The following is a 27,160-nucleotide window of genomic DNA, read 5'->3' on the forward strand; positions in this document are numbered from 1 at the left end:
GGGAAAAAGAAAAGAAAGACGGAGGTTGCTGTGTGAGGAAGAAAGCAGGAAGCAGTGTGGAGAGAGGCGGGGCGAGCGAGCGAGCGAAGGCTCGCAGGCAGGCAGCGAGAAGGGTGTTTGGCCGACACTCGGTGGGGCAGAAGGAAGCGGTCACTCCAGCTGAGCGATCAAGGAGCTGGAGTGACCAGAAATAGGGTAATAAAAAATAGGGCCGCGTAAGGCTGAGAAGGCAGCGGGAGTCGGGAGGCTTTGGCGGTGAATTCCCTGACGTGGGCGTCCTGGTCGCCAGGGAAGCCAAGTCTCGGTCTGGAGAGTGCGCGACCGAAGCCAGATATTGGGAGGCCTCCAGACCAGTGGAGCAGAAAGAAGGTCAGCTACTGGTAGGGCGACTCTCCTGTTGCAGGGCCCAGATGGGAGAAGCAGGGGAGCCGCCAGATAAAGAAGTCACCGAGCTTTGTGGATTATTTTTTAAACAGACTGCTTCCAGCATTGTTTTAACTTTGTTTTAAAGGATTTTTGTGTTTTCTATTTATTGGTTTTTACCTCCACATTTCAATTTTATGGGATTATTTATTTATTAAAAGGATTCTGAAAGCACTGCACTTTATTTATTTGGACACTTTGTTTTTGTTGATGTTTTTAATAAAAGCACTTGGCACTTTTTTACACCATCCCCTTGCTCAATTTGTTGTGCCTCACTGCCGTGCTCATCGGTAACATTACCGACGGTGTCGGGTTCTGGGCTTCTGTGAGGATGATGGGAGCATGCAGCGAACCCGCATCGTCACAGGACCCAGAAGTGACTTTAGTCCACATTGCTTAAAAAGTCTAGGTGTCTACTGTATGAGAAGGGTTTTTTTAATAAAAATATTATCAATATGTTGTGACAGGGGCTTGGAGTCCTTACCTAGCCGGGACGCCCCTGCACACTATATTCAGCGGGAACAGCCAAGGACGCTGCAATACCTCCACCTGATCGCTAGTTGGCCACCTCTCTGGGGTGAAACAGTTTATCGGGTTCCCGCAGGGCATCCTGGGAATTGGAGTTGGGTGCAGCTCTGTTGGGTCCAGCAGGTACCGCCAGGGGGTGCTGTATTTGGGACTCCTGAGTCCGTGTGGGCAGCCAATCTGTTACATCCGGAAGTGAAGCAGGAAATCAGCGATCAAGCACCTGGAGCACCTCAGGGTGAACTATAAAGGGAGCCAGTGACCACCATTCAGGGGCCAGAGTCGGGTGGAAGGAGGACGAAGCTTGGTGAGGAGTGGTGGAGTGAAAAGAAGAAAGTGTTTATTGTGTGCTTGGGACTGTGTTGGGCTAGTGAGACACGGGAAAGACGTGTCTCACAGCTGAAGAAAAATAAAAATGTATTTAATTTTATACGTGCCTCCTGTGTCTAATCTGTGTCTTGTCGGGCGCTATATAGCATCTTTCTTACAATGTTCTAATTCAATACAAAATAATAGTTAAAATAAAAATGAAAAGGCTAGCCGTATTTGAAAAAAACATTCATATTAAGGCTGTTTCATTCTAAATATATGGGGGAGAATGGACCCCACAACAGTTCAACCTTCAAGGCCCCAAAAATGTAGGTCTGTTACCGCTTACCAACATGCAACATGTCAGCTCCTTCTGGTGCCATTAATAAAACAATCTGTTAAAATACATAACATAGATGTCTACAAACTTTACTCTACTCTGTTGAGTGCTTCAGCAAAGGCCCTTAACCTAAAATTTGCTCCTTCAAAGGCTGAACCTGTGCTGCTGACCCCCAAAGGTCATGCCAAAAGACAATTACCCCTCGGGGATTAACACAGTATATTAAGTCAAAAATCAAACAGCCTGTTATAACTCATTAAAGTGTTCAGTAATGTTAAGATGGGGAGCCAAGCAAAGAAGATATCTTTGAAATGGCTTGGCACACTTGTCTTTATCTATACAAGTATTGTTACCTTAAATGTATGGTTTATTAAGTAAAGCAAAGAAAAGTTAACTTTGTAAGGTGGCATTTATTAATTAGCCAATTGGCTTAGTACATTGAGAACACTTGGGGAAAAAAGCTGGTCCAAATTAATTTATCTTTAGTTGAAGTCACTACAGAGATTGACGTCTCCTTACTGGAAACTCAGAGAATGCTAAGGGAGAAGCATTATTACAAAAAGTATTAAAATGGTAAGGGCAAACCCGCAAAAATATCCTTACAAATGAAATACTTAAAGAACACTCAGTCTCGTGTGATTGGCTTTCTGTTTGTGAACTACTGTTATTTTCTGGAATTATTTATTTGACCATATATTACTAAAAAGTATATGTGTTTCGCATGCTGTGATCATACCACTGGATGACTTAATGTGGATTATGCAACACGAGTAACATGAGATTTTTTTCAAGGGAGTTTTTCTGTGATTTGCTGTTGTCCAGCACTGGTTACCACTGAGTCTTGTTCTATCAGAAACTTTGTTATGTCGTTTCTTCTCAAAAACATGAGATTAAAATTTTTCACTACAAACTGCACGGGGTAAGTAAAGTATTGCACCAATCCCTTGACGATATTATTATAAATTAAAATAAATAATAAAGAGAACACACGGCCAACATTATTCTTCTACTGACCTCACACCCTACGGGCCTTACTATACACTCTGTAAGTGTAAAAAAAAATTTATGCTATACAGTATATTTGAGTTATAACAATGAAAATTAAATAACACCCAGTACAACAAATATGCCCTCCCCAATACTTGACATGTACGAAAGACCACATAATAAAACACACCATGAAAAAAACAAACAAGTCTGATCACTCCGATGATAAGTACAATTATTTGAAAAGCATTGACTGGAATGGCGAAAAATGTCTAGGCAGTGTGATGACATCCTTACTGATAGTAAAGAATTGAAAACAGTTTGCCCAACTGGTAGGGATTACGCGGGTGAAGCCCCATCCAAGAGATCCTAAAAATACTAGAACACTGCACCTTAGCCGTAGTAAGGTAGGCTGTCTTTTTTCATCTTCATCTGTCCTGGTGGAAGTCTATTCTATTCCAAAAAACTGCTTGGTTTTCTTTTGCTACCATTACCATTGTATTTATCACTTCTGTTTTATGCAGAGACTCCTACCCTTACTGGCAAAGTGTGTTCGATTGGTCTTTTTCCTGTTTTAATTACATAAATAATTCTTATGAATATAATAAACAAAAGCACAGAAATAAATGAACTAAAGCAAGAAAATAGTAAACATCAGAACACACAGAAGAAGTTCTAAAAGAGCAAGTAATGTAACCAAAATTTGAGACATTCAAAGCTAAAAAAAGAATTTTTACTAAAGGAAAGAACATAAAAGAAGCCAAAGAACACACAGCTAAGCTTGATAATAAGAACACAAGGCTTCTAGTGGCAGGCTGGGGTCTTTTTTAGAACTCTCAAGTAACTGCAGCCCTTATGATTGCAACAAATGTGAGTCCCGATCCTTAAGTAGGTCCATCCCTGAAGACCCTGAGCGCAATTTGAAGGTAAGGGACCAGGGTAAATAAAAAAAAAATGTGAACAAAATGGTGGTTAGGGAGGGATGAAAATGAGAAATGCAAAGAAAAACATAACAAGGGCAAGTCACAGCAGTAATGCTAACAGGCAGTGGCTTAGTACACTGAAAACAAAAAGAACCAATTCACTAAAACCAAATGATAACCTAATTCATGTTCTGAATTCCACAAGATGGTCATTATATTCTTAAGATGTCATTGCAATATGGTGGCAGACATGAAAGCAATTTACAAAATGGCTGAGCCCATTAAAAAGTAAAAACTGGTGGCTAGATAACAGCATGAACATAATAATAAAATGTAAGTTAATAATGATAAACGTAAAATGATAAACAAAACTCTGACACTTTGGCGGTGTTGACCTTCCAACTCCACATACGTCATGAAATCAGTGCCATTCTGCCACCACTCCTCCATACTTTAGGCCTCCTCAGTTCTCATGACTCAGCCAGAACACCTTATAATATAGACAAATAATATCTAACATTGTACGAGAAATAAACAGTATAAAACTACAAAATAAAACACTGAAATTGGCATATTGTGGAGTTCTACAATGAAAAATGGCAGAGCACTAGTTTTTTGTTAAAGGTGTCTGTCTGACTTTTACAACTGTGCGCTTGCTGAACCAGTAGAGAAGTATGCTGTGATCTGCATATGAGGACCCCAGTCCCCACAGACTCCATCAAGCAGCTGCAATGCATTGTATCTTTGTGAAGGACATTGTGTGGAAGAATTCTTACATCACTAACAAAACTCCCAGAGTTCTGTTTTAGAATTCTAACTTCACACTCTTGGCGGTGCCCAAGGATTTCTGCACAGCATACACCATCCGACACCTGTGGATTTTTCATGTTATCGTCTGGATGTGTATTTATTGTGATGATATTTCTGTTCTTTTTCAGAATGCAAGAAGTTTGATTCACAAGTAAGTAAGAGATGCATTTGTTGAATTTAGATTTTGTTGTGCTGCTTGGACAGCTGTTGTTTTTTCTTGCTGAGATATCAATATTGTATACACAGGAGATGTTGTTTTCTAATTTCTAGCAGATTTATGTGAAATCATGAAAAATGTCACATCCTGCAGATATTGTTTATCTTAATGACAGTCCAAGATCACTTTTCCACCTCCAGTTCATCTGCTTTGTCTGTGCTGTAAATACACACATTTGGATTATCTGCTGTTGCCGATTTTCCATCTCCCTTTAGCGCTGACTTTTAGCTGTTTACATCATATGTGAGTCATGCCGTGCTGTCTACTGTTCTCAGAATCGCTGAGGCCACACAAGACTTAACTGTGGAAGAGCTGGAGCAGGGCTTTGAAAACATGGATCACTACAAAGTGGACTTTAATGCTGAGGAGAGAATTCTGTATCAGCTTGATTTTGTAAAAAGTAAGTTAATGTGTCATGCATAATGAACATTTATTCAGAGTCTTCTCACCACTTATTACCATAAAACTGATCAGTCTGTGCTTCTTTATGAATGGAATAATATAAAATGAATAAAAACAAAATCACTCACTACACATGCTTAACAAGGGAATACTAAGGTTTGGTTCATGTCACAGTCCGGGATATAAACTAGATGTTTCCACTTCAGCCTTTAAATCTCTCAATACAAGTCTAAGATCTTATCCACTCTGCGTTTCGGTACGTACTGAGCTATCAACCTCCAACCAAGGAGGCTTAAACAGCAGTGCTGCCGTCTCAGCAAATGTGGAAGGGCCAGGGCATGGTGATTATACTTTTGGTTGGTCATGTTTCTTACTAGACATCATTGTAATCATGACAGATAAAGTACTATCTATCTATCTATCTATCTATCTATCTATCTATCTATCTATCTATCTATCTATCTATCTATCTATCTATCTACAGGGTGGGCCATTTATATGGATACACCTTAATAAAATGGGAATGGTTGGTGATATTAACTTCCTGTTTGTGGCACATTAGTATATGTGAGGGGGGGAACTTTTCAAGATGGGTGGTGACCATGGTGGCCATTTTGAAGTCGGCCATTTTGGATCCAACTTTTGTTTTTTCAATAGGAAGAGGGTCATGTGACACATCAAACTTATTGGGAATTTCACAAGAAAAACAATGGTGTGCTATCTATCTATCTATCTATCTATCTATCTATCTATCTATCTATCTATCTATCTATCCTTATTTCAGAGATAGGCCTTGACTCCTGGAATAGAACCCAATATGTAGATAGGGGAGGCCTTTGTGTGTGAATCCAAAGGAAAAGTACACAGGAGGTAGAGATTCAAGAAAGTAGGAAGCATGTTAAGGGAAATTTAGCAGAGGTGTGATTTCATTTCAATTTCATAGTATTTTTCACTTTTAGCAGTTGGCTACTTTGGGTACCTTCAGCTTTATTTGAAGAATACTGTATAAGTTAGTTAACCCTTTACGTTTACTTTACTCATACAGGGAGATTCTAATGAGCTGGGCCTTGAGTTATGATCTGTTACTCCCATAGTAATGAGGTGATAGAAATGAAATAAATACAGTGCATACCTTGACAGATGTGTAAACGATCTAATCACATTCGGCTTTGGAAATGGTCGTCTTCTTCTTGCAAACACAGATCGACACGACGCTCCATATTGGCAAAGGTATCCACAAGCATTGTAGGGGCGACGGCAGCAATTTCCTGCACAGTGTTTCACTGTAATTGTTCCAGTGATATGAGGCTTGTTCTTTTACACTTTTCCTTTCAGCGTTCCCCAAAGGAAGAAATCTAGAGGTGACAGTTCCGGGGAATGAGATGGTCACAGTCTCTTTGAAATGACCCGATTGCCAAAAAATGATTCAATTTGTGCCATGCTGTGAGCTGACGTGTGATAGGTTGCCCCATCTTGCTTGAAATAATCCTCACTGATCTCACAGTCATCCAGTTCATTCACAAATAAGTCAAAAATGTTCAGGCACACGTCAGTATTGACAGTGGTGGTGAAAAAAAATGGAGCCTATTATTAAGACAGTAATACCCCCGTCCATTAGAATCACCCGGTACTTTGGGTCAAAAAGGGGTTTAAAGTGGCATGAATGAATGCACATTTTAAACCTTCAGTTTTATTCTTTCATAGTTTCAAGGGTCAGTGTGATCAACAATTATTTAAATAAAGTGGGTATGAATTTATAGTGTTCACATCTTTCTTGGTTGTCTGGATGTTCTTGCCAAAATTATTCAAAACCCTTGAGACTAACTCTTCTTGTAATGAGGTTTTGTTTTAAATCCATTGTGTCCATTTTTAGGGTTCAACGATGAAATTATTCTCCACTTTATTTAAAAAGTTGATGTAAGTTTAATTTAATTTTTATGCATCCACTTTTACTTCAATTCTGTTGCACTCTTTTGCAAGGAATTGGGTTTTTCTTGGAGACTAAGTCTGCTTTGGGGATGCAGCTGGTTGGACTGTCTTCCATTTATGTTAGTTCTATAGCATTCTAGGGGGTTGTGGAAGGCATCAAACCACATCCTCAGTGAATACTGTTGCAATGTTGACTAGAATGCACATGTCTGCTGTCCAGATTAGGTCACAGAATACTCTCCTTATTGTTGTAACCATGCATTAATGGTGGTGTACTGTATGTTCCTGTTACTGTCTATACATAAAACTCCTCATTCACAGTCTCTGTCTGAGTTGGAAATTACAAGCAAATGTCAGGTGTTGGTTAAACAGTGGACAATAACTCCAACTCACTCTGTAGCACCTTGACCAGAATTCCATGCAGACAGAGAAAGAGACTTGAAGAGTTGGAGCCGAGCTTCCTTTAATTTTTTCCTAGATTTTCTTTGAGTGTGGTCTAAAACAAATTGTTTTATGGCTTTGCCTGTACCAGCGCTCAACCCGACACAGACAGATGCAAGAGGCACACTAATAAAACAAATAAATGTTTTATTTTCTTTTTCTTCAACTGTGGGCAATGTCTTCTCTGTTACCCACTGGTACAACACAGTCCCAAAGCACCAACACCACAATGCACAATTCCTTCTCTTTCTTTTTCTTTCTCCTCCACTCCTCTCCGGCAAGCTTTGTCTCCCTCCTCCCGGCTCTGGCTTCCGGAGTGGTGGCTGCTGGCTTCTTTTATAGCCCACCTGGAAGTGCTCTAGGTGTTTGACGGCCCACTTCCGGTTGCTCCTCTGGGTGTGGCGGAAGAGCCGCCCACACAGGCTCAGGAACCACTGCAGGGCCCCCCTAACGGCACCCCCGGAATCCAACAGGGTTGTAGAGAACTCCATCTCTCATGGAGCTCTGCGGAAATCTGAGGCACCACTGCCACCCAGGGGGGCTGCCATCTAGCGTCACAGGGCAGGTACTGTTCAGTCCCTGCTTGTTCCCCTGGACCATATAAAGAAAAGGCATCCCAGCCAGGCAAGGGCCACAGCCATCCGCCACACCTGGAAGAGGAGAACATTTAACTGCCCTAAAACATTTTCAGAACTTGTCACTTTAAGTTCATTATCTACAATTTAAGCCACAGGTCCCTTTAGCAGTCTGCACTTACTGTTTCTTCAATATGTCTGTGTCCAATTTTGCAGATTGCCCAAGTCTTTTGAATTAATGTATCCTTGCTGTTCTGAATTATTTTGCAGAGGACCTTACTCTTTGTGTCTCAAATAATTTTGTTGAACAGTACTTTGTGTGGATTACTCCTTGTGCTGTTACACGCATTCAGCATGTTGTTAGACAGTAGCTACTAAGTGCACATCAGAGCTGTTTTAGCTTCAAATTTCTTCCTAGATGATGATGACACTGAGGAAGTGACAGAAGAAGATCCGGATCATTGCATAATGGAGGAGACAGAGAGCTCAATGGTAAAGTTGTACCAGAGCGATGGCGCCAGTGAGGTCAAAGGCCAAACTGAAGAGCTGAGTGTGGTAAAGGGTCCGTATTCAGAGGCATCCAACATGTGTGGAGGTCTTGCACAGCAGGTTTGTCTTATAATGCTGTTTTTTTCTCCAGTTTTTCCACACTATGAAAGTCCTATATTCTCAATTTGTTTATAAGAATATTTTTGATGAGAAGGGGCCATCAAACTAACATACTGAAGGATGTCAATTCCCATTCACCTGTGTGTATAAAACATTCCTGTGTTCAGACTGGTATGATGCTAAGGCAAATACGTTCCTTTTGTCCTGGATAGTTGATGTCATGTATGTGTTAAAAATATTCAAACAATTGTGCTTTGTTTTGTCATCACCAAACTTTGACTGTCTCCCCAACTGTAATGAATAAAATATTAAATAACAGTTACAAGGAGATATGCTACAAGTGTTTCATATGTATAATGATATGCTGGTTCACTGACAGAAGTGCGATAGACAAATGAGCGCCGACAAATGAGCGCCGACAAATTCGCTAACTGGTTTTCGACAAATGCGCGCCAACAAAATCGCAAGAGAGGCCAAGAGAGTGGGACGCGTACATGCGCATTATGTACACATTATGTGCTAGTTTATAACTGTTATAACTGCTGATGGCATGCCGCGAACAAATAACTCAGTCGAGGGTTGGCATAACGCGTCGTATACAAAGCGGAATTACCAGCAGTCAGGCAGCCAGCAAGTCTAAATACGGTCAACTATCAAGACGTCTTGCTGCAGTTCTTCCTACATATGCAGGACGTGATCTTAAGGACTATCTGCGTGCCATGTCTCATAATATTGACTTCTAAAATAAACATTATTATATATGCTTTAAACTAGTAATTAATTTTTAATGAAACTTTCATGGTTTTGTCAGCGCGATTTTGTCTGTGCGATTGTGATGCCGCGTTTTAATGGCCGCTATTTTGTCGGCGCTCATATGTCTGTTGCGCAAATGTCGGTTCACTGATATGCCACCAAAGTACTGAGGTCAGGTTGCCACAAGGGTTTAAACTGCTGCCTCACACTTTGAGGAGACTGGATTTGAATTCTAGCCTGGTCGCTGCCTGAGTGTATTTTGCACATTCCTCCATGTTTGTATGGATTTTTTTTTACCAAGTATTCTGATTTTCCACCCACATTCCAAAAGTTAGTGGAGGTTCCTCAATGGCTCCTCATAAGTGAGTGTGGGTGTCTGTGTGGACAGCGCCCCATCAAGGATTAGTTCCTGCTTTGTGCTCCGCACAGAGGCTTCTATAGAGAAATTATGTGGTTTCGAAATGAATGGATGCTCTGAAACAAAATAAAAATTAATTTATTAACAACTCATATAATTTTTCAGAATTAATGGTGAAAATAAACATTATCCTAATGTAGTATGTCAGTTCTTTTGAAGATTACTGCCACAGGCATGAGAGATACTTTACATAGTTTTTTGCACTATCTTGCTTTATGCTGTCAATATATTTACATTATTTCTAAAATTCTTTTTCACATGTTGTCCAACTTTTACTCCTGGAAGGCTGAACTGAAGGGGGAGCAGAATGGCAATGACTTAGAAATTCAAGGACTTTTGGCAGAAGCCAGTGAAGATACCAAACTCTATCCTGACTGGTACAAGTCTAATTCCTGGCAGTTAATAACTCCAAGCCTAATGCTCACAAGTGACAACCAAGATGGTGCAAGTTCAGATGTGAATACCGCATCAGCTGCACCCCAGGACAGGAAGGAGTCCTGGGTCTCTCCTGATTTCGTGCCAGTTGCTTCTGGGGATCCTCCCAATGCCAATTTAGCAATGTCTGATTTGGAATCTGCCAATGGGTTTGTATCAGTTGCTGCCGAGTCCCAGCCTGCACATGAAACTGTGGAAGGTCATGATGTTGTACCTTCTGAAGATACACAGGTCAGTCATTCTGCAACAATATTACCTCTGTATTGATCGCCATTGAACCATGTCTCACATCTATGATTGTTTTCTCCATTATCTTGTATACTGTGTCATAATTAGAGAGAAAAGTGTTACACATTTTATTTATAGTAGGAGGTTTAGCAAAATTCTTAACAACTGACCAACTAAAAATTAGTATCTATCTATCTATCATATAATGACTTTTTTATCTATCTATCTATCTATCTATCTATCTATCTATCTATCTATCTATCTATCTATCTATCTATCTATCTATCTATCTGCTTCCATCCTGTTTCACTGTTGCAGTGCATGTAGGGTGTTTGCTCTGGCGCGAGTGGTTGTGATGGGCTTTGATTCTGGTGAATGAAGTGTTTTATGTAACTAATTTCTTGCTTTCTTTTTCTTCCTTTCCTTTTTCATTTCTGTTTGAATTGTTTGCAAGTATTCTGTTTCTTTTGTGTGAGTTGGCATCTGGCCACAGAAGCCATAACGCTACAATCTAGGAAAGGGATAGGTTTGGGCAATGCCGATCACATTTATTTCCTCGGCTCTTGTCACAATTTTATAATTTCTGATTTGCTGACTGAAAAGAATAAATAACGGTGCTGCCTTGACCCTCCAACGTCATTTTGCAAAGCATTTGTGGGTGCCTGTTATTTGAAGGAGAATATTGTTGCACTCTTAATAAAGCTTTTTATCTGTTCAATTTTCTGTTATTGTTGCTGTAGTTTGTTTTAGTGTTGGGTTGATTAAGTATATTTAATTTATGTTTTAACATTATTATTAGCTTACTACCTGACTAGGACACTATTTAACATTTAAGTTTTTAAACTGATTCCTTTACAAAAGTTGATATTAGTGCCGAGTTTAAACAAAATTGCCTGGTTAGAGTCCATGCTGGTCGTCCCTTTATTAAAGACGCTATAAACAACATGGTTCCCAAATCAAAGCTTCTTATCAGCAATTCAGGCACTGCTGCTGTTATCACTAACATGCAGGCTTCGGGAATGACGCCATCAGATCAAGTGGGCACTTCAGGGAGTAATTTTGTACCTGACCCACCTGACCTTCCCTGCCAGTTTCCCACCAACACAGTGCAGGTAATGGTGTAGTTCTTGTGGCTAAAAATAAGTGATCTGAATAATAGTGAACCATCCCAGCCAATACTAAATCAATGTTTTGTCAGACGTCTTGTGCTTTTAATCCAAGTTGGTACACATCATGACTGTGGGTGGAATACTCAGTCAAACTACAGTAGATGTGAGCTTTTGTTTCCCATTTCGGAACGTGTTTGCTTACATGACTGACAGAGATGTGGTGTTTACCAAGACAGCGGATTCCAAAAGCTTGTCAATGCCATTTAAATGAAGCAAAGGAATGTGCAGAAATAAAATACAGAGAAAAAGCGATGGGACTCGAGATACGTGTAACATGGAGAATCAATCAATAGTGAGACGGCTTGTGTGCAACTCTCTTCCAGAGGAACATTTAATTGAGTTGATGGACTTGACTCAGCTAGATGCTGAATATGTAACCACAGAAATAATCAGACACCTGACCACTGAGGGTTACAGTCCTGATAATATAATCAGACAATGTTACGATAGAGCATTCGTCATGGGTAGGAACAAGGCTGGGGTGCAGGCATTGTTGCAACAGGCGCTTGATAGACACAGTGCATATGTGCACTGCTATAACCATCAACTGCACTTAGCAGTGGTTCAGGGCGATTCATGTGCATAAACACTTCTTTGACCTCTCTGGGTCACTCCATTCTTTTTTTCATCATTATTATGTAGCCTGAAATTAGAATACCCCCTCGTTTAAAAGGTTACTGGAAATCTGGTGGATAAGTCGCTATAATGTGACACAATGCCTTGTTGAAAATCAGGAGGCTATCCTGAACATCTTGTCAGAGGTTTCTGAAGACAGTGGGGCTAAAATGGCTATTCGCACCGAGGCAGCAGGGCTTCAACTACAGTTGAAAAAGCATCTTTTTTTTTGAGGTTGGAAAATTCCTTGAAAAAATTCTTAGTGTCTTGAAGCCTATAAATTCCATGTTGCAAGCTCAGTCTCTAGATGGGTGTCATGCTGGAGAGGTCATCATTAAAAGAGATGTCATGTTGCAAAGAAAAAGAGAGCCATGACCAAACTGCTCACACACAGCATTGTCCTCTCCACTCTTGGTCAGACTGACTTGGATTCTTTAAGCACTCCCATCCAGTCTTTGAGGAAATCCCTTCTGAACATTCTGGACAGACATATTGAAGAAATGGAAAACAGATTTTCAAAGAAAAATCTTGACCTGATGAGAGCTGTAAATTGCCTTGTTCCTCAGTCAAATTCTTTTCTTGATTTGTATACCACCGCACTGATATGGATGCTTCAACCAATAGTCTGCAACATGAAATTCCACTAGTAAAAGCCAGGCTGCTCAAGAAAGTCTCTTCTGACAATTATGTACGCCTTTCAACTGTGTGCCAACATAGAAGGCATTTCCTAAACTTCATGTAATGTATGTAACTACATTAGTGATGAGTGTATCCTCAACTGCACGTGAGAGTTCATTCTTTACGCTGTCATATGTCCTGACCCCTATACGTCACACCATGCTGCATAACAGGAAAAAGAATTTGGTGAATTTGGTTCATGAAAAATTAATAAGAAAAGGGCTTAGACATGGAGGAGTTTGTTAGAGCTTTTGGCCAAAAAATAGAAAACTGATGCTTTGAAGTGACTGGTTAGAGGCTGCAGTAGGATTATTAACAGCTTTCTATTTTATCCACTTTCAGCAATAAAATAAAAAGTTTCCATATTTGTTTGCAAAGCCAGTTTGTTTATGGTTTGGTAAATTTTAATATTTACTCCACCATTTTACTGCTCATGTTACTTGTTCTGGTGTTATGTGCTTATGGGCTCATGAGTTTGAAGTCCAAATTTGCCTTTAATACTGTATACCAGTAGATAAGTCAAAGTTTAAGTTTGATTAACAGTATCTATCTATCTATCTATCTATCTATCTATCTATCTATCTATCTATCTATCTATCTAATATAGTACTTTTCATGATCTATCTATCTATCTATCTATCTATCTATCTATCTATCTATCTATCTATCTATCTATCTATCTATCTATCTATCTATCTATCTGATGAATACATGTTTTCTACTCCTTATATTTCACTTTCCCCTCCTTGCACCCAGTGCTACTGGGATAGGCTCCTACAATGGACTCCCAGAACCCTGAATTTAATTAAGCAGTTGGGTGAATGTTCATTTTACATTAACTTTACATGCTTTTGATGCCACTGTTGTGGGGTGCCTTTTCTCCTTGGCCTCTGGATCCCCATTGATTCTTTGGCATGGACTTTGTAAAGCTCAATGGGGCCTGAATGACAAAAACATTACTCAGTCCTAATACATGTCCTTCAAAACAACATAATTAGCAATTATGGCAGTCACTGCATTTCCCTGCAGTCAGGTCTTATTTGTCTGTTGTAAGAAGCCATGATCAGCTTATTCATTGTGATGGTGGAGCTCAAAAATAAATGAATGGCGCATAAGTAAGATCTTGAAAACATTCACATGTAGGTGACACTTTTTCGCTTTAGCGTCAGACATTAATTTAATCCTCTACAGCAGTGGTCTCCAGCTCCGGTCCTAGTGGACCACAGTGGCTGCAGGTTTTCATTCTTACCCTTTTCTTAATGAGTGACCTGTTTTTTGCTCCTAATTAACTTCTTTTTGAATTAATTTTAATTGACTTGCTCTTGAAGACTCAGATCCCTGAATTGTTTCTTTTCCTTTCAACTCTTTGAGGGCTGAATATTTTTCCTAAAAAACATAGTTTCTGAAAAGCAATGGTTTCACACAGAACTCAACATAAAACAGCTGTTGCTGCATGCTGTGGCTGCCAGTTTGCCAAGAATGTGCGACAGACTTGCTACCATGGCTGACAAACATTGTCAGTACAACGATTAGCTGGGGACCAGTCAATTGAAGCTGGGACCTCACATTCATTTTCAATCGCTTGTATCAAAATCTTAGTCCGACAAATCATAGTCCACGGAGTATTTTGCTTTACGCATTCGCTTTGATCTCTCGCCAGATGTCACTGCCATTTTTGCCGTTGTTTGCGCCTTGCTACTCACGCGAGTGCAAGAATTCTCGGTCAAACCAATGAATCTAACTTTCCTTCTAGCAACGAGAGTCCAACTAAAACATAACGGTTGGTTTTGTCACAGTTTACAGTCGATTACCATCGTCATCTCCTCCTTTTGACAAAAGTCGACATCAGCCCTGAAAGAGTTCATTAGCAGTCAAACAATAATGAGATATAAAATGAGCCAAAACGTGCAAACTGTGTCCATCACACAATATCTGAACATAAAGAAAGACGAAGGTCTCAGGAATGCTGGTCTGCTCAGGTCCACAAAACATTTTAACAGTGGTCTTAGAAAAGAGAAAATCAGCAATTTCAGAAATGTCTGCTATTGCACAATGAGAGCAGGAATAAGCCATGGAATTAAAGAACTGGTTTAATGAACAACAAGAATCAGAAACTAATTAAGCAATTGGTTGGAGTTTGAGGCCCTGACTTAGCTGGTCTTCTGTTGGCTCACTCACTTCACACATCATTTCTGTTTGGGTGCCATTCAGTGGAACAAATCTTAAAAAAACAAGTCAATGAAAGGAAAAGGAATTAATTAGTAGCAAAAATGGGTCACCAATTATGAAAAGGGTTAGAATGAAAACCTGCAGCCACTGCAGCCCTCCAGGACCAGAGTTGGAGACCACTACTGTAAGCTGTACAATAATGCTGTTCCATATAATCAGGCCCTGTTGGCAGTGTCTGTAAACATGAAAGACTGTATGGCTGAGCTCATGGAAAGTAGAGAGATTGACTTCTGTAACAAGGCTACATCCCACTAATCAGAAAACAAAAAATTAACGGTAGAATTTCAAAAGGTTCAGGTTGAATAAGGTCCTTTTGCCATGTGGCTTTAATAGTAGCCTGACACAGATTGCTTGGCACAGCACCTTCTCAAGTTCATCACTTCCTCATTTCAGAAACAGTATTCTGATTTCTTTATTAATTAAATGAAAATTCACTGATGTGGGTACATGATGCCAAATATACAAATACCTGAATTCCATGAGCAAACTGGAATTCACAGAATCAGAAAAATGATGGATGCATAGATGAATGGTTTTGAATGATGGAGTACATTAGTTTACTGAAATACTTCTCAACAATAAGTTAAAACATATGGAAGTTAGCTAAGTAGCCGCAGGTTCTGTTTGGAAGGGAACACCAAATATGCTCCTTCTTAAAACAAGACCTTGACCTTCCTATTTATATAATAGAGACATACAGACATACCCAAATATCCAAAAGTCGTTTGATATGTACAGTGGACATTTACTCAGTGGCAGCCCACTGACATCAGTAGCAGGTGGTTGGCATTGTGTTTTAAATGATGCATTGATTTACTTGTAAACGCGACACCTTCTGAATATGTCTTCCCTCCCCATCCCTCTGCCCTTTCCAGGACCCTGTCCTTGACATGGGACTGCAGGATGGAAGCTCGACTGAGCAGAGCTATCAGCCACCAAGTGAGCCGAGCTCCATTGCCGCTATGTGGCATGATCTTTGAGAGGGAGGCAGACAGGCAGGGTAAAAGGTGGGTGTCGCCTTCTTCCACCGTTCCACCATCATTCAGGAGCTGTCGTGCATGACATCGCTTTGAGTGCTGAAAGCTGATCAGAGTGCCAGTCTCACCTGAAACTCTGACCCAGTCATTTGGGAGCTTCAGCACTCCGTGTGCCTCTGCTGAACAATACAGGCATAATATTGTCATAATCTGCTGCCATTCATGTCTTTTATACAAGAGGCAATATTTCATAATAAATGAATTGCAAAGTCATGTTTTCAAAGGCATGCAATTCTGCCTCTCTCTAACAGAATTGGCTTTCATAAGACAGTTCATTCAAAAATACAAAATTGAAAAAACTCAAATTTTTTATCTTACATACCACCCATCATGGAAAACATCGCCTCAAAGTCCTATGGAAGTGCTGTGTGTGCTGCCATCTTGTATGATTTGCACTCTTTATGCTTTTTTCTCTTGCCTGAATGCTCTTTGCTTGGGATACTTCAAAGATCAAATCTGTAAGGTCAAGACTGATTGTTCAGTGCACCATCTAGGGATATTGTTAATTGTATGTGTGTGTGTATATATATACAGTAAAAATTATATATATATATACAGTATATATTATATATATATGCACAGTATATATACAGTGGATTCAGAAAGTGCTCAGACCCATTCACTTTCTGCACACTTTTTTGTTTTGTACATTTAATTGTAAATAGATACTATTGCAATTTTTGCCCATCAGTTTACACTCAACAACCTATAATGACAAAGCAAAGCCCTTTATAGGTTTGCAAATTTATTGAAAAATCAAAAACTGGAATTTCTCATTCATATAGCTGTTGAGACCCTTGATTCAGTACTTTGTACAAGCCCCTTTATCAGCTTTGAGTCTTCTGGGGTGTCTCTACGAGCATTACACACCTGGATTTAGGGGCTTTATCCCATTCTTCCTGGCACATCCCCTCAAACTCCATTAGATTGGACCTGAAGTGTCTGTAAACTGCCACCTTCATATCCCTTCAGAGATGTTCTATGGAGTTCAAGTCTGGGCTTTGGCTGGGTCACTCAAGGACAGTTTAGACTTGTCTCAAAGTCACTCCAGCATTGTCTTCTCTGTACCCTTTGGGTCATGGTTGTGCTGAAAGGTGAACCTTCTCCCCAGTCTGAGGTTGCATGTATTTTGCAGTAGGTTTTCATCAATGAGCTCTCTGTATTTGGCTACATTCATCCTGCCATCAATTCTGACCGGTCTCCCTGTCTCTGTTTCACTGTAGGGATGGTATTAGGTGAGCGATCTCCAGAAATACTGCTTAGAGTTCTTGTGTAGTTTTGTTTCATCAGTCCATAGAATCTTCTTCCTCATGCTCTCAGAGTCCTTTAATGGCGTCATTTGCTTTTTCCTCAAGAGTAGCGTCCTTCCTGCCTCTCTACCATAAATGCCTGCTTGGTGGAGTGCTGCTGAGATGGTTTCCCTTTTGATTATTGAGACCACTGTGCTTTTGAGAACACTCAAAGCTTAAGAAATGGTTTTACACCCTGGTCCTGATCTATGCAACACCATGGTTTTATCATGGGGGGGTCTCTATGAAGAGTTCTTGGTTTTTGTCCTGGCACATAGTGTGAATTGTGAGACCTTACAGGTGTGTGTCTTTCTAAACGATGTCCACAGATAGACACCAATCAAGTTCTAGACACATCTCAAGGATAATTTAAGCAAACAGGCCACGCAATCTGGAGTGACAATTCAAAGGGTCTGAATACTTGTATGAATGACAGATTTTGGTTTTCGATTTTTATATATATAATATGTATTGTGGAATACCAGGGTGCACCTGCTGTCCCAACCCCGACACAGACAGTCAGAGACACAAGAGCAGCACAGGACACACTTTTCTTGCTCCCTAAAGCACAGCACAGTAGAAAGCTGAAAACAGTGCAATACACAGTCCTTTTTTTCTTTCTCTCTCTCTCTCTCTCTCTTTCCACCTCCATTCCTCCTCGCAAGCTTTGTCCACCTCTTCCCAACTCAAGGTCTCCAAGTAGTGGTGGCTGACTCCTTTTATAGGACACCCAGAAACACTCCAGGTGTCCAATGAGCTTCTACTGGCAGCACTGGTGGCGGAACTGCTGCCAAACAGGGCCTGGCAAATGTTCAGGTGCCCCCTGGAGCTGTCCACCTCAGATCTGGCAGTTTGTCCAAAGAAACATATAGAGTTGACGTGTCATGTCTATAAACACTCCTGGGTACTGCTTGGTGGTGGCCTGCCCATAGACTCCTTCCTCTAAATGATAGAAGATTTCAACACACATACTTGTACTGCTTTCACCTCGGATCTGGTCATTGGTTCCTTTTTCATATTTAGAGTGGACCTGTATACTGTCTATAAACACTCCTGTATACTGTTTGGTGGTTGCCTGTCCACTGTCTATGCTCCAAACCCATGGCCCCCAGCAAGTCAGGGGGGCTGCCCTATAGCATTCTGGGGGAGATAATGTTCTGAATAAACTCTCTCCCCTGGTCCTTCCTCTATTGAGGTGTCTGCCATATCCACATATATATATACACATACTGCATACATTTGAAGAAGAGAGTATAAAAAAGACATTCTTATTTTATATGAATTATATCCAAATATTTGTTATAAAATGTAAACAAATGCATTCTGGCTATATTCCATCAGCTGACTCCAATTATTCATTTAACTGACTAGGGAGCAAATAGTTTTTTTTAAATAAAATAAAATGAGTGTTTATTCAATAAATGACCTAAATGTTAAAAAATGTCATTTGTTCACATAGGTAACCTTTATCTAAAACACAGAGTGTCAAAAATATCCAAAACCAGAGGAAATCAGGAAGGGGTAAACACTTTTACAAGTCATTGTTTCTGACGATCAGTTGACAACTGAATCTTTGGATATTATCAGCTTAATGAATGGTGTCTTTCCATATTCCACTCATCCATCACTTTTCTGTCCAGTTCCTCATGACATGGAAATGTTAGCAGTGACAGGCACAATGCATGAAGCCCAGTCAGACATGATCACATGTACTTTTAAAACTGTCATTTGACTTCATTATGTGTCACTGTAGTTTAGGTGGAAAACAAATTCACCAACCCAGCATCCTGGACTCAAAGGCCAGCCCTGGCACTGCCTGTGTGATGTTTGTTCATTCTTGCCATGTCTGCGTTCTTCCTCCAAAATCACACATAGATGTTTTCTTGGTTGACTGACCATTCTAAATGGTGTGCTGAATGTGGATGACTGTGAACTGACCCTGTGATGGACACGAATACCCCATCGAGAGTTCTACTTGATGATTCTAGGGTAGGGTTTGGATTAAGTGGGTTTGAGAATGTTATTTTAACCTCCAGGTAGAAGGGTCTTCACCCAGGGATCCAGATGTGGACAAAGCTTCTGTTAAATATGTTTCTTTAAAATAAAAATCAATATATTCATCACTGACAATTACAGGTTTCTAGGATCATCATGGTCATGTGTACAGAGAACAGTAGAATTCTTACTTGCATGTGCTAATCAACAGGCAACCTGTCACCACTTCTGTCTTACCTGAAAACTTTCAGAACACACTTGTCACTGACACACAGAAAGAATGAGGACATTTATATCACTTTATATATATACAATTTTCGACAAAACACTTGTTACAATCTTTCTCTGCTGGGTTGTGGGGTTCAATATTTACACATCTAACATTTATTTATTTATGTTGTGTATATATATATATATATATATATATATATATATATATATATATATATATATGTGTGTGTGCTTTGTTCAGACTGCCTTTAATGTCTTAGAAGTACATTCACCTCTGAATTCAATTTTTCTACAAAAAGCAGGCACTGTGAATACTTACCAGCAGAGATTTAATACCCTACGTCACTTCATTCTCACAGGACATGACCTGCACACAACCATTTCACCAGTCAGTTCTTGGGACAGCATGGGAGAGTAAAATGGACCTGAATGAGAATTACTGGCAATTACTGAAACGTGTTTTATGTGCTGAAAATATATAGTTAAAAGGAGGAATGTTACTGAAATGTATCCACTGGATTGAGTGTTCTTGATACGTCTTCAATTGTGTTACATTGACATGCATCCATATGGCGTGAGTGGCCACTTTATTTGCTATTCCTTTCACCTGAGCGACTGTAACTTAATTTTTACAATTTGCAAGACACACAATTTCTTGAACATTTGGTTTCTGAGCACAGGACCGTTGTTGGCTTGATGTTTTTAGGTGATGATCTAATCTCATTACCGTTGGGTTTTTTGTTCCTGCTACACTCCTGTCAGAAACTTTACTACCTTGCCAGGTTTAGATAGATAGATAGATAGATAGATAGATAGATAGATAGATAGATAGATAGATAGATAGATAGATAGATAGATAAATAAAACTTAATTTGTCCCAAGGGGAAATTAAACTTTTTACAGTAGCTCCCCATAAATAAATAAATACTATGTCTCCCTCCCCAAATACACAAAAATAAAGACTCTTAAATTAGTTTTGCTTATTTTATCTGCCTGCTTTAAATGTCACTGTTACTCTGATACTTAATCTGATTGAGCTGTCAATTAAGGGGGAAGGGCAGGTGAATGAAGCAAGTGACCCCCTCACTGCGGATGGGCGGAGCGCACAATAAACTGGAGTCATAGACACTTGATGTTGTGTGTCTTTAGCACCACCTGGTGGCTCAGTGCAATATTGCAGTTATTTAATTCATACTCTTGTTACAGGAGCATATATACACACACATATATATATAAACTGCTCAAAACAATTAAAGGAACACTTTGAAAACACATCAGATCTCAATGGGAAAAAGAAATCCTCCTGGATATCTATACTGATATAGACTGGGTAATGTGTTAGGAACGAAAGGATGCCACATCGTTTGATGGAAATGAAAATGATCAACCTACAGAGCCCTGAATTCAAAGACGCCCCAAAAATCAGAGTGAAAAAATTATGTGGCAGGCTAGTCCATTTTGCCAAAATTTAATTGCAGCAACTCAAAATTGTACGCAGCACTTTGTATGGCCCCTGTGTTCTTGTATACATGCCTGACAACATCGGTGCATGCTCCTAATGAGATGACAGATGGTGTTGTGGGGGATCTCCTCCCAGTTCTGGACCAGGGCATCACTGAGCTCCTGGACAGTCTGAGGTGCAACCTGGTGGCATTAGATGGACCAAAACATAATGTCCCAGAGGTGTTCTATTGGATTTAGGTCAGGAAAGTGTGGTGGCCAGTCAATGGTATCAATTCCTTCATCCTCCAGGAACTGCCTGCATACTCTCACCACATGAGGCCAGGAATTGTCGTGCACCAGGAGCCACTGTACCAGCATAGGGTCTGACAATGGGTCCAAGGATTTCATCCTGATACCTAATGGCAGCCAAGGTGCCTTTGTCAAGCCTGTAGCTGTCTGTGTGACCCTCCATGGATATGCCTCCCCAGACAATCATTAACCCACCACCAAACTGCTCATGCTGAATGATGTTACAGGCAGCATAATGTTCTCCATGGCTTCTCCAGACCCTTTCACTTCTGTCACGTGCTCAGGGTGAACCTGCTCTCATCTGTAAAAGCACAGGGCACCAGTGGTGCATCTGCCAATTCTGGTATTCTATGGCGAATGCCAATCGAGCTGCATGCTGCTGGGCAGTGAGCTCAGGGCCCATTAGAGGACATGGGGCCCTTGGGTCACCCTCATGAAGTCTTTCTGGTTGTTTGGTCAGAGACATTCACACCAGTGGCCTGCTGGAGGTCATTTTGTAGGGCTCTGGCAGTGCTCATCCTGTTCCTCCTTGCCCAAAGGAGCAGATACTGGTCCTGCTGATGGGTTATGGACCTTCTATGGCCCTCTCCAGCTCTCCTAGAGTAACTGCTTGTCTCCTAGAATCTCCTCCATGCCCTTGAGACTGTGCAGGGAGACACAGCAAACCTTCTGGCAATGACACGTATTGATGTGCCATCCTGGAGAAGTTGGACTACCTGTGCAACCTCTGTAGGGTCCAGGTATCGCCTCATGCTACCAGTAGTGACACTGACTGTAGCCAAATGCAAAACTAGTGAAGAAACAGTCAGAAAAGATGAGGAGGAAAAAATGTCAGTGGCCTCCACCTGTTAAACCATTCCTGTTCTGGGGGTCATCTCATTGTTGCCCCTCTAGTGCATCTGTTGTTAATTTCATTAACACCACAGCAGCTGAAACTGATTAACAACCCCCTCTGCTACTTAACTGACCAGATTAATAGCCCAGAAGTTTCATTGACTTTATGCTATACTCTGATTAAAAAGTGTTCCTTTAATTCTTTTGAGCAGTATATATACACACATTACATGAGGCTGTTTTTTAACTTGGTGTTAAACATTATCATCATCATCATTCTGCTTTTAGTGGGTCTGACGCTGAAGTAGTCCCAGCCTCTCAGCACTCAGTGTTTTTTTGCCTAATCTGCTCATTGTTAATTGTCATTATTAGCATTAAATTAAGGGAGCAAACCACTCAGAAAAAGGTAAATTAATAGGAAAACAACAAAAGACAGTTTATAGATATACTAAAAAATACTAATAATGTTAATGTCTTATAAGCATAAAAATCGCCTGGCCATGCTTTTCTGAATGTACAGTAAGAGAAGAGAGAAAAAGTCCAACTAAATAAGTGAGATCAGTTAAATGTAAAGCAACTCGCTGACCGACTGGAACAAAAAGGACCAACGTAGGCTTTGATACAAAGTGTCACTCATTGGCACACAATGCATTGCTTCATCAGGTGCTAGTGGTTGATTTATTTATAATGGCCATTACTGGAAATTACACATAAGTGCAAAAGCTGTTTTTAATCTTTATTTACAGTATAATAATCTATAGGTATATATACAGTATATACATAGTTGCTTATTGTGTCACTTTTTTAATGTACAGCTGCATTCAGTGTGTGAAATGTGCTATGTAACTCATTTTATTATAATTAATATGACTTATCTCTGAATATGATGTGTGCATGTTTGCATTAGTTGAATCAGTTGTAGTTGTTCTTTGTATAGTAATAGTGTCTGTTCTGTAATTGCAATATTTATATTTGGATGATTAATTTTTCTTTTAGTGTGAACATCAAACCTCATCCACAGCCTCCGTCCCTCACCAGCCGGCAGTGTCTGGAGTAGCCAACGCTGATTCGAATCGCCACGTCTTCTCCTTTTCATGGCTGAACTCTTTTTCGAAGCGACGAAAGTGAATAAGGATGCAGTTTTGGAAGTTGTGCTTCTGGACACTTTTGTTTAAATTGCACGGACTTATGGGAAGTACTGGTGGTAAAGTAACTGGGCTCAAGAGGATGGAATGACCACTGGGGGAGAACCCGGGCTGCAAGGCTGAGCTGGAGATGAATAGAGAGCTAAGCTTTATGAACTTTTCAGAGTTAACAGCCCGATGTTATAAGTCTTGTACTTAATGGCTGTTTGGATCAGGTGAAAGATACACGTGACAACTTGCTTTGGGATTTTTGTGAACACAGGGGTCACAGATGTTCAGTTTCTTTTGGTAAAGATTTACATGAAGACATTAAATGGCAAGACTGAAATGTATGCGAGCTCAAATTTGCTTAAGAGCTTATGCTTCAAAAATATAAAAAAGAATGAAATGTTGTGTGATTTTAAAAATAGTTGAATTGAGCATTAAAGGGTTCTGCCATGAGCTGTACATGAAGAATACCGCACTGTTTCCAACGGCAAATCTTGTGATCGTCATGTGCTTTGCTGTGCAAAGAGTTTTGTAATGGCTGGGAAAGGCACTACGTAAAATAAAATAGACTTTGTGTTATTTTACATGGTGATCTGAAATAAAAAGACCATCTGACTAGAGAAATAACAGCGGTTAACAATTTACAGTGTGCTCATGATTAGAGACCGGTTGACACTGCGCTCTTTTGGCAGACTCACTCATTTCAGGCAAGTGGCGATGAAATTTAAAGTAAACTCACAGTGTGAGCGCACACCATTTTTCTTTTTGGAAGAAAAACAAAAAGCAGGCAAGTCTATGAAAGGGGAAATAGACACCTCTGTTATACATATTAATAAAAAGTAGGAAAAGCAAAGGTATGTTAGATAACTGAGCTTCAAAGATGGATGAGCAAGTACACATCTTCATGTTAGCTGACAAACAGAAGAGTTATTTGTTTGTTTTATTTTATAGCACGGCCCACATAACCTAGCAATGCCTTTGACCCTGTAAATAAAAGACAAATATATTAAAAATAAGCAAACTATATACTGAACATGAGGTGGAAGAATCATTCATTTTTAATTACATGTCAGGGAACTAGCAATAACACTGTAAATCCTTTCACATTAAAACCAATTAGTGTTGTATCATCAGGTCAGCTATAACAAAATAATGAATTACATCCAAGGGAACTCCATTTGTCCAGGCAAACTCTGTGGTGGCTTTGTCCAAACTTGAACAAAACAGCAACATGCCCCATCACAAGCTCATGAATGGTGGGAAAAAGAGAAATGAAAAAGATCACCAGCCACTTACGCCCCATTACTCAGAAATAATAAAGCAATCATAGTGAGGCTTGTCTGACATATCAGGTCTGTAGGGATGTTACCTAACGATAGAGTAGATGCAAAAGTCAAGTTATAAAATGAAAAGTAGACTGTGGCTGTTTTAGAAAGACTCATAGGCTCGATTAAGATTTACGTCATCTGTGACTGCCTTCAAACACTCAGTGGTTCTCAGAATGAACACCTACAATCTACTGCTCTAGTACGCTAAAAATCTAAAAGATGGTTCATATAAGTGTCATGTAAAAATGAAAGAAAATTCACAGCATTTTGTCATTCCACAAACATGATTTCTTTGATACTCCTAAAGCGGTTAAGGTTAGGGACAGGTCAGAGTTCGTTGATGATATTTTGATCTTTTGTCGTTTGATCTGTTACCTTCTGCATTAACAGATTTATTAAATGCCTGCTTAAAACCAGCACATGTTTGAAGGCGGAGCAGATTATGACATTTACAGTTGTTATGAGGGTCGAGTGAAATCAATTATTTAGCATTTGAAATGGCCAGTTTGTGCTTCCTAAGCTGACTAAACCGGTACTGCGTCACAAACAAAAGTGTTAATAAAATGGGCTAAACCGTTCAGAGAATATTAGACTGAGATTTGTTATTTGGCTTCTGCGTATTTGTTAAAACAAAAATCCAAATTAAATCACTTGCTGTAATGACTTCATTTGGAAAGGAAAGCTTTCACAATAAAATGATCTTTTGTCCTGAAGTAAGCATTCAGTTCTTGTGGACGTCGACTTGCACTATCCAGTCAGCATCTGCTCATTGTAAAGCTGAACCCGTCAAAAATGAAACGTGAGAAAATCAGAAGGTCGCTTAGATTGCACATGAAACAGCATGAAGGCACATTGGATCAGCTGGCCCAAATAAAGCAGTAGACTTGTGTTTCTGATGATGAACATTGATTTATTATTTATATTGTACTAGTTCTGCTATTTTCAGGTCTTGCTTTACTACCTCCGATGTCAACACCCTACACATACAAAATCAGTTTGGATGGGTTTGTGTGGTTCACTTTCATTACACGTAAGGTAGTATAGTGGTGCCCAAATCTATACATACATGGCTACATAAAATATTCACCACTGGCACTGGTATTAAAGTTAGGAAGAAAAGTAGCATTGGTGGATGCTAAAGCTACAGAATAGGAGACACAAAGGAAAAAGAATTGGGACTTCGTGACTGCAACTCGCCTTATTCAACTTCTACGTGGCACATTTACAGTACGTAATGCCTTTTTCTGCTTACTGTTGTCCTCATTTGTACAGCCGCAGTCTTCATTATGTAAACCAGGTCACTATTTTTTCCCTATGGACTGCAAAAGTTTTTTATTGTTAAGCGCTTTCTGCGCCATTTTCTCTGCTTTTGCCATTTCCAGAAATTCTCGGAGTAGGTGGAAAGTCAGGTCCAGTGAATTGGGCTTGCCGTCCCGTCTTTTGGAGCGCTCCTCCTCTATTGAATTGAGCTTTTGGGGCGCCACAGCAGAGGATGGTGCCGAACAGACGTCGCCAGCTCCCTGTTGCTCCTCTTCTTCTTCTTCTTGGGGCTCGAGCTCCTGGTCCAAGAGGTCCTCATTGGCTGCCTGCTGTTGCTGCTGCTGCTGCCTGGACCACACGTCATGGTCTGAAGAGAAAGAGCGCCTGCTTTGTTTCAGGATATCTAAAGGATGGCATTCTCCAGAAGAAGGCAGTGCCGACAGAATTAAACAAGAAAGTACGAGAACAAACTTGCTCATGTTTTCCTCCCCAGATGAAATCCAACCTGGAAAGGAGACAATATGGAAACACATGAACAAATTTACAGAAAAGTTTGAGCGTGGAGATTTCACTTTCTGGTCCTTCTGCCTGTTTCATGTACACTCTCTTTTAGGCATTGCTTTAATGAGAGGGCTAGTGGAGATCAAGTTCTGATCTATTCACTTAGGTCTCCAAATTGATCAAAAGAGAGTGTCTGCCCAATGATGTGGGGGCAGCCTGTCCAGGCCTTGTTCCTGAATAGCACCCATTGCTACCAAGACAGACCCTAGCTCTGCAAAACCTCACATTGTTTGAGGAAAACTAGACCCTGGATTGGGTGAGTACTCTTTCATTAAGCTCTTAAACCTATTTTATTATTAAGTTTTAATTTGTTAAAAACACATCAGGCAAAATGTATGGAAACTTCTTGAAGATTGGCTAAGATTTTCAGTGGCCATTAACTTACTGACAAAGGAAAGTGGCCTTTCAGGGTTAGCAAGTTAATGGTCCATATTGTGTGTATGTCCTAATTAATTTTTATATGAATATATATATATATGAATAGTATAATAGTACTCTGTATACTTTACCTCTGTAGAACACATACAATGAAAAAGTAATATAAGGTACAGTGTGTTTCTGTTTTGAGTCGTATAAGTTTAATAAACAGTGGTATAAACAATGTATATAAATGAAAAAAAACATACGCGTCTTTGATTATTGCTAAGAATAAAACAACCATTCTTTTCCCAGACCTGCAGGTCACAGGGAGACAGTGAAAATCCCAGCAGCACGAGCTACAAGAC

At 40.0% G+C, this 27,160-nt stretch overlaps 1 protein-coding gene across 3 annotated transcripts in view; it reads left to right on the forward strand.

Moving 5' to 3' along the window:
• LOC120515018 (tripartite motif-containing protein 54-like) overlaps positions 1-24,532 on the forward strand; it is a 36,697-nt gene extending 12,165 nt beyond the window's left edge. For 2 of the 3 annotated variants that reach the window (XM_039735708.1, XM_039735709.1), the window contains exons 6-10: positions 4,446-4,468; positions 4,810-4,934; positions 8,300-8,490; positions 9,947-10,327; positions 23,150-24,532. In XM_039735708.1, the coding sequence (XP_039591642.1) occupies positions 4,446-4,468; positions 4,810-4,934; positions 8,300-8,490; positions 9,947-10,327; positions 23,150-23,281 (852 nt within the window). In that variant the 3' untranslated portion in view covers positions 23,282-24,532. Of the gene's footprint in view, positions 1-4,445; positions 4,469-4,809; positions 4,935-8,299; positions 8,491-9,946; positions 10,328-15,890; positions 16,023-23,149 lie in introns of all 3 variants that reach the window. The other variant, XM_039735710.1, reaches the window with a different exon arrangement.
• Positions 24,533-27,160: the final 2,628 nt, after the last annotated feature.

Source organism: Polypterus senegalus, chromosome 14 (genome assembly GCF_016835505.1).
Source record: "Polypterus senegalus isolate Bchr_013 chromosome 14, ASM1683550v1, whole genome shotgun sequence".
Lineage (NCBI taxonomy): Eukaryota > Metazoa > Chordata > Cladistia > Polypteriformes > Polypteridae > Polypterus > Polypterus senegalus.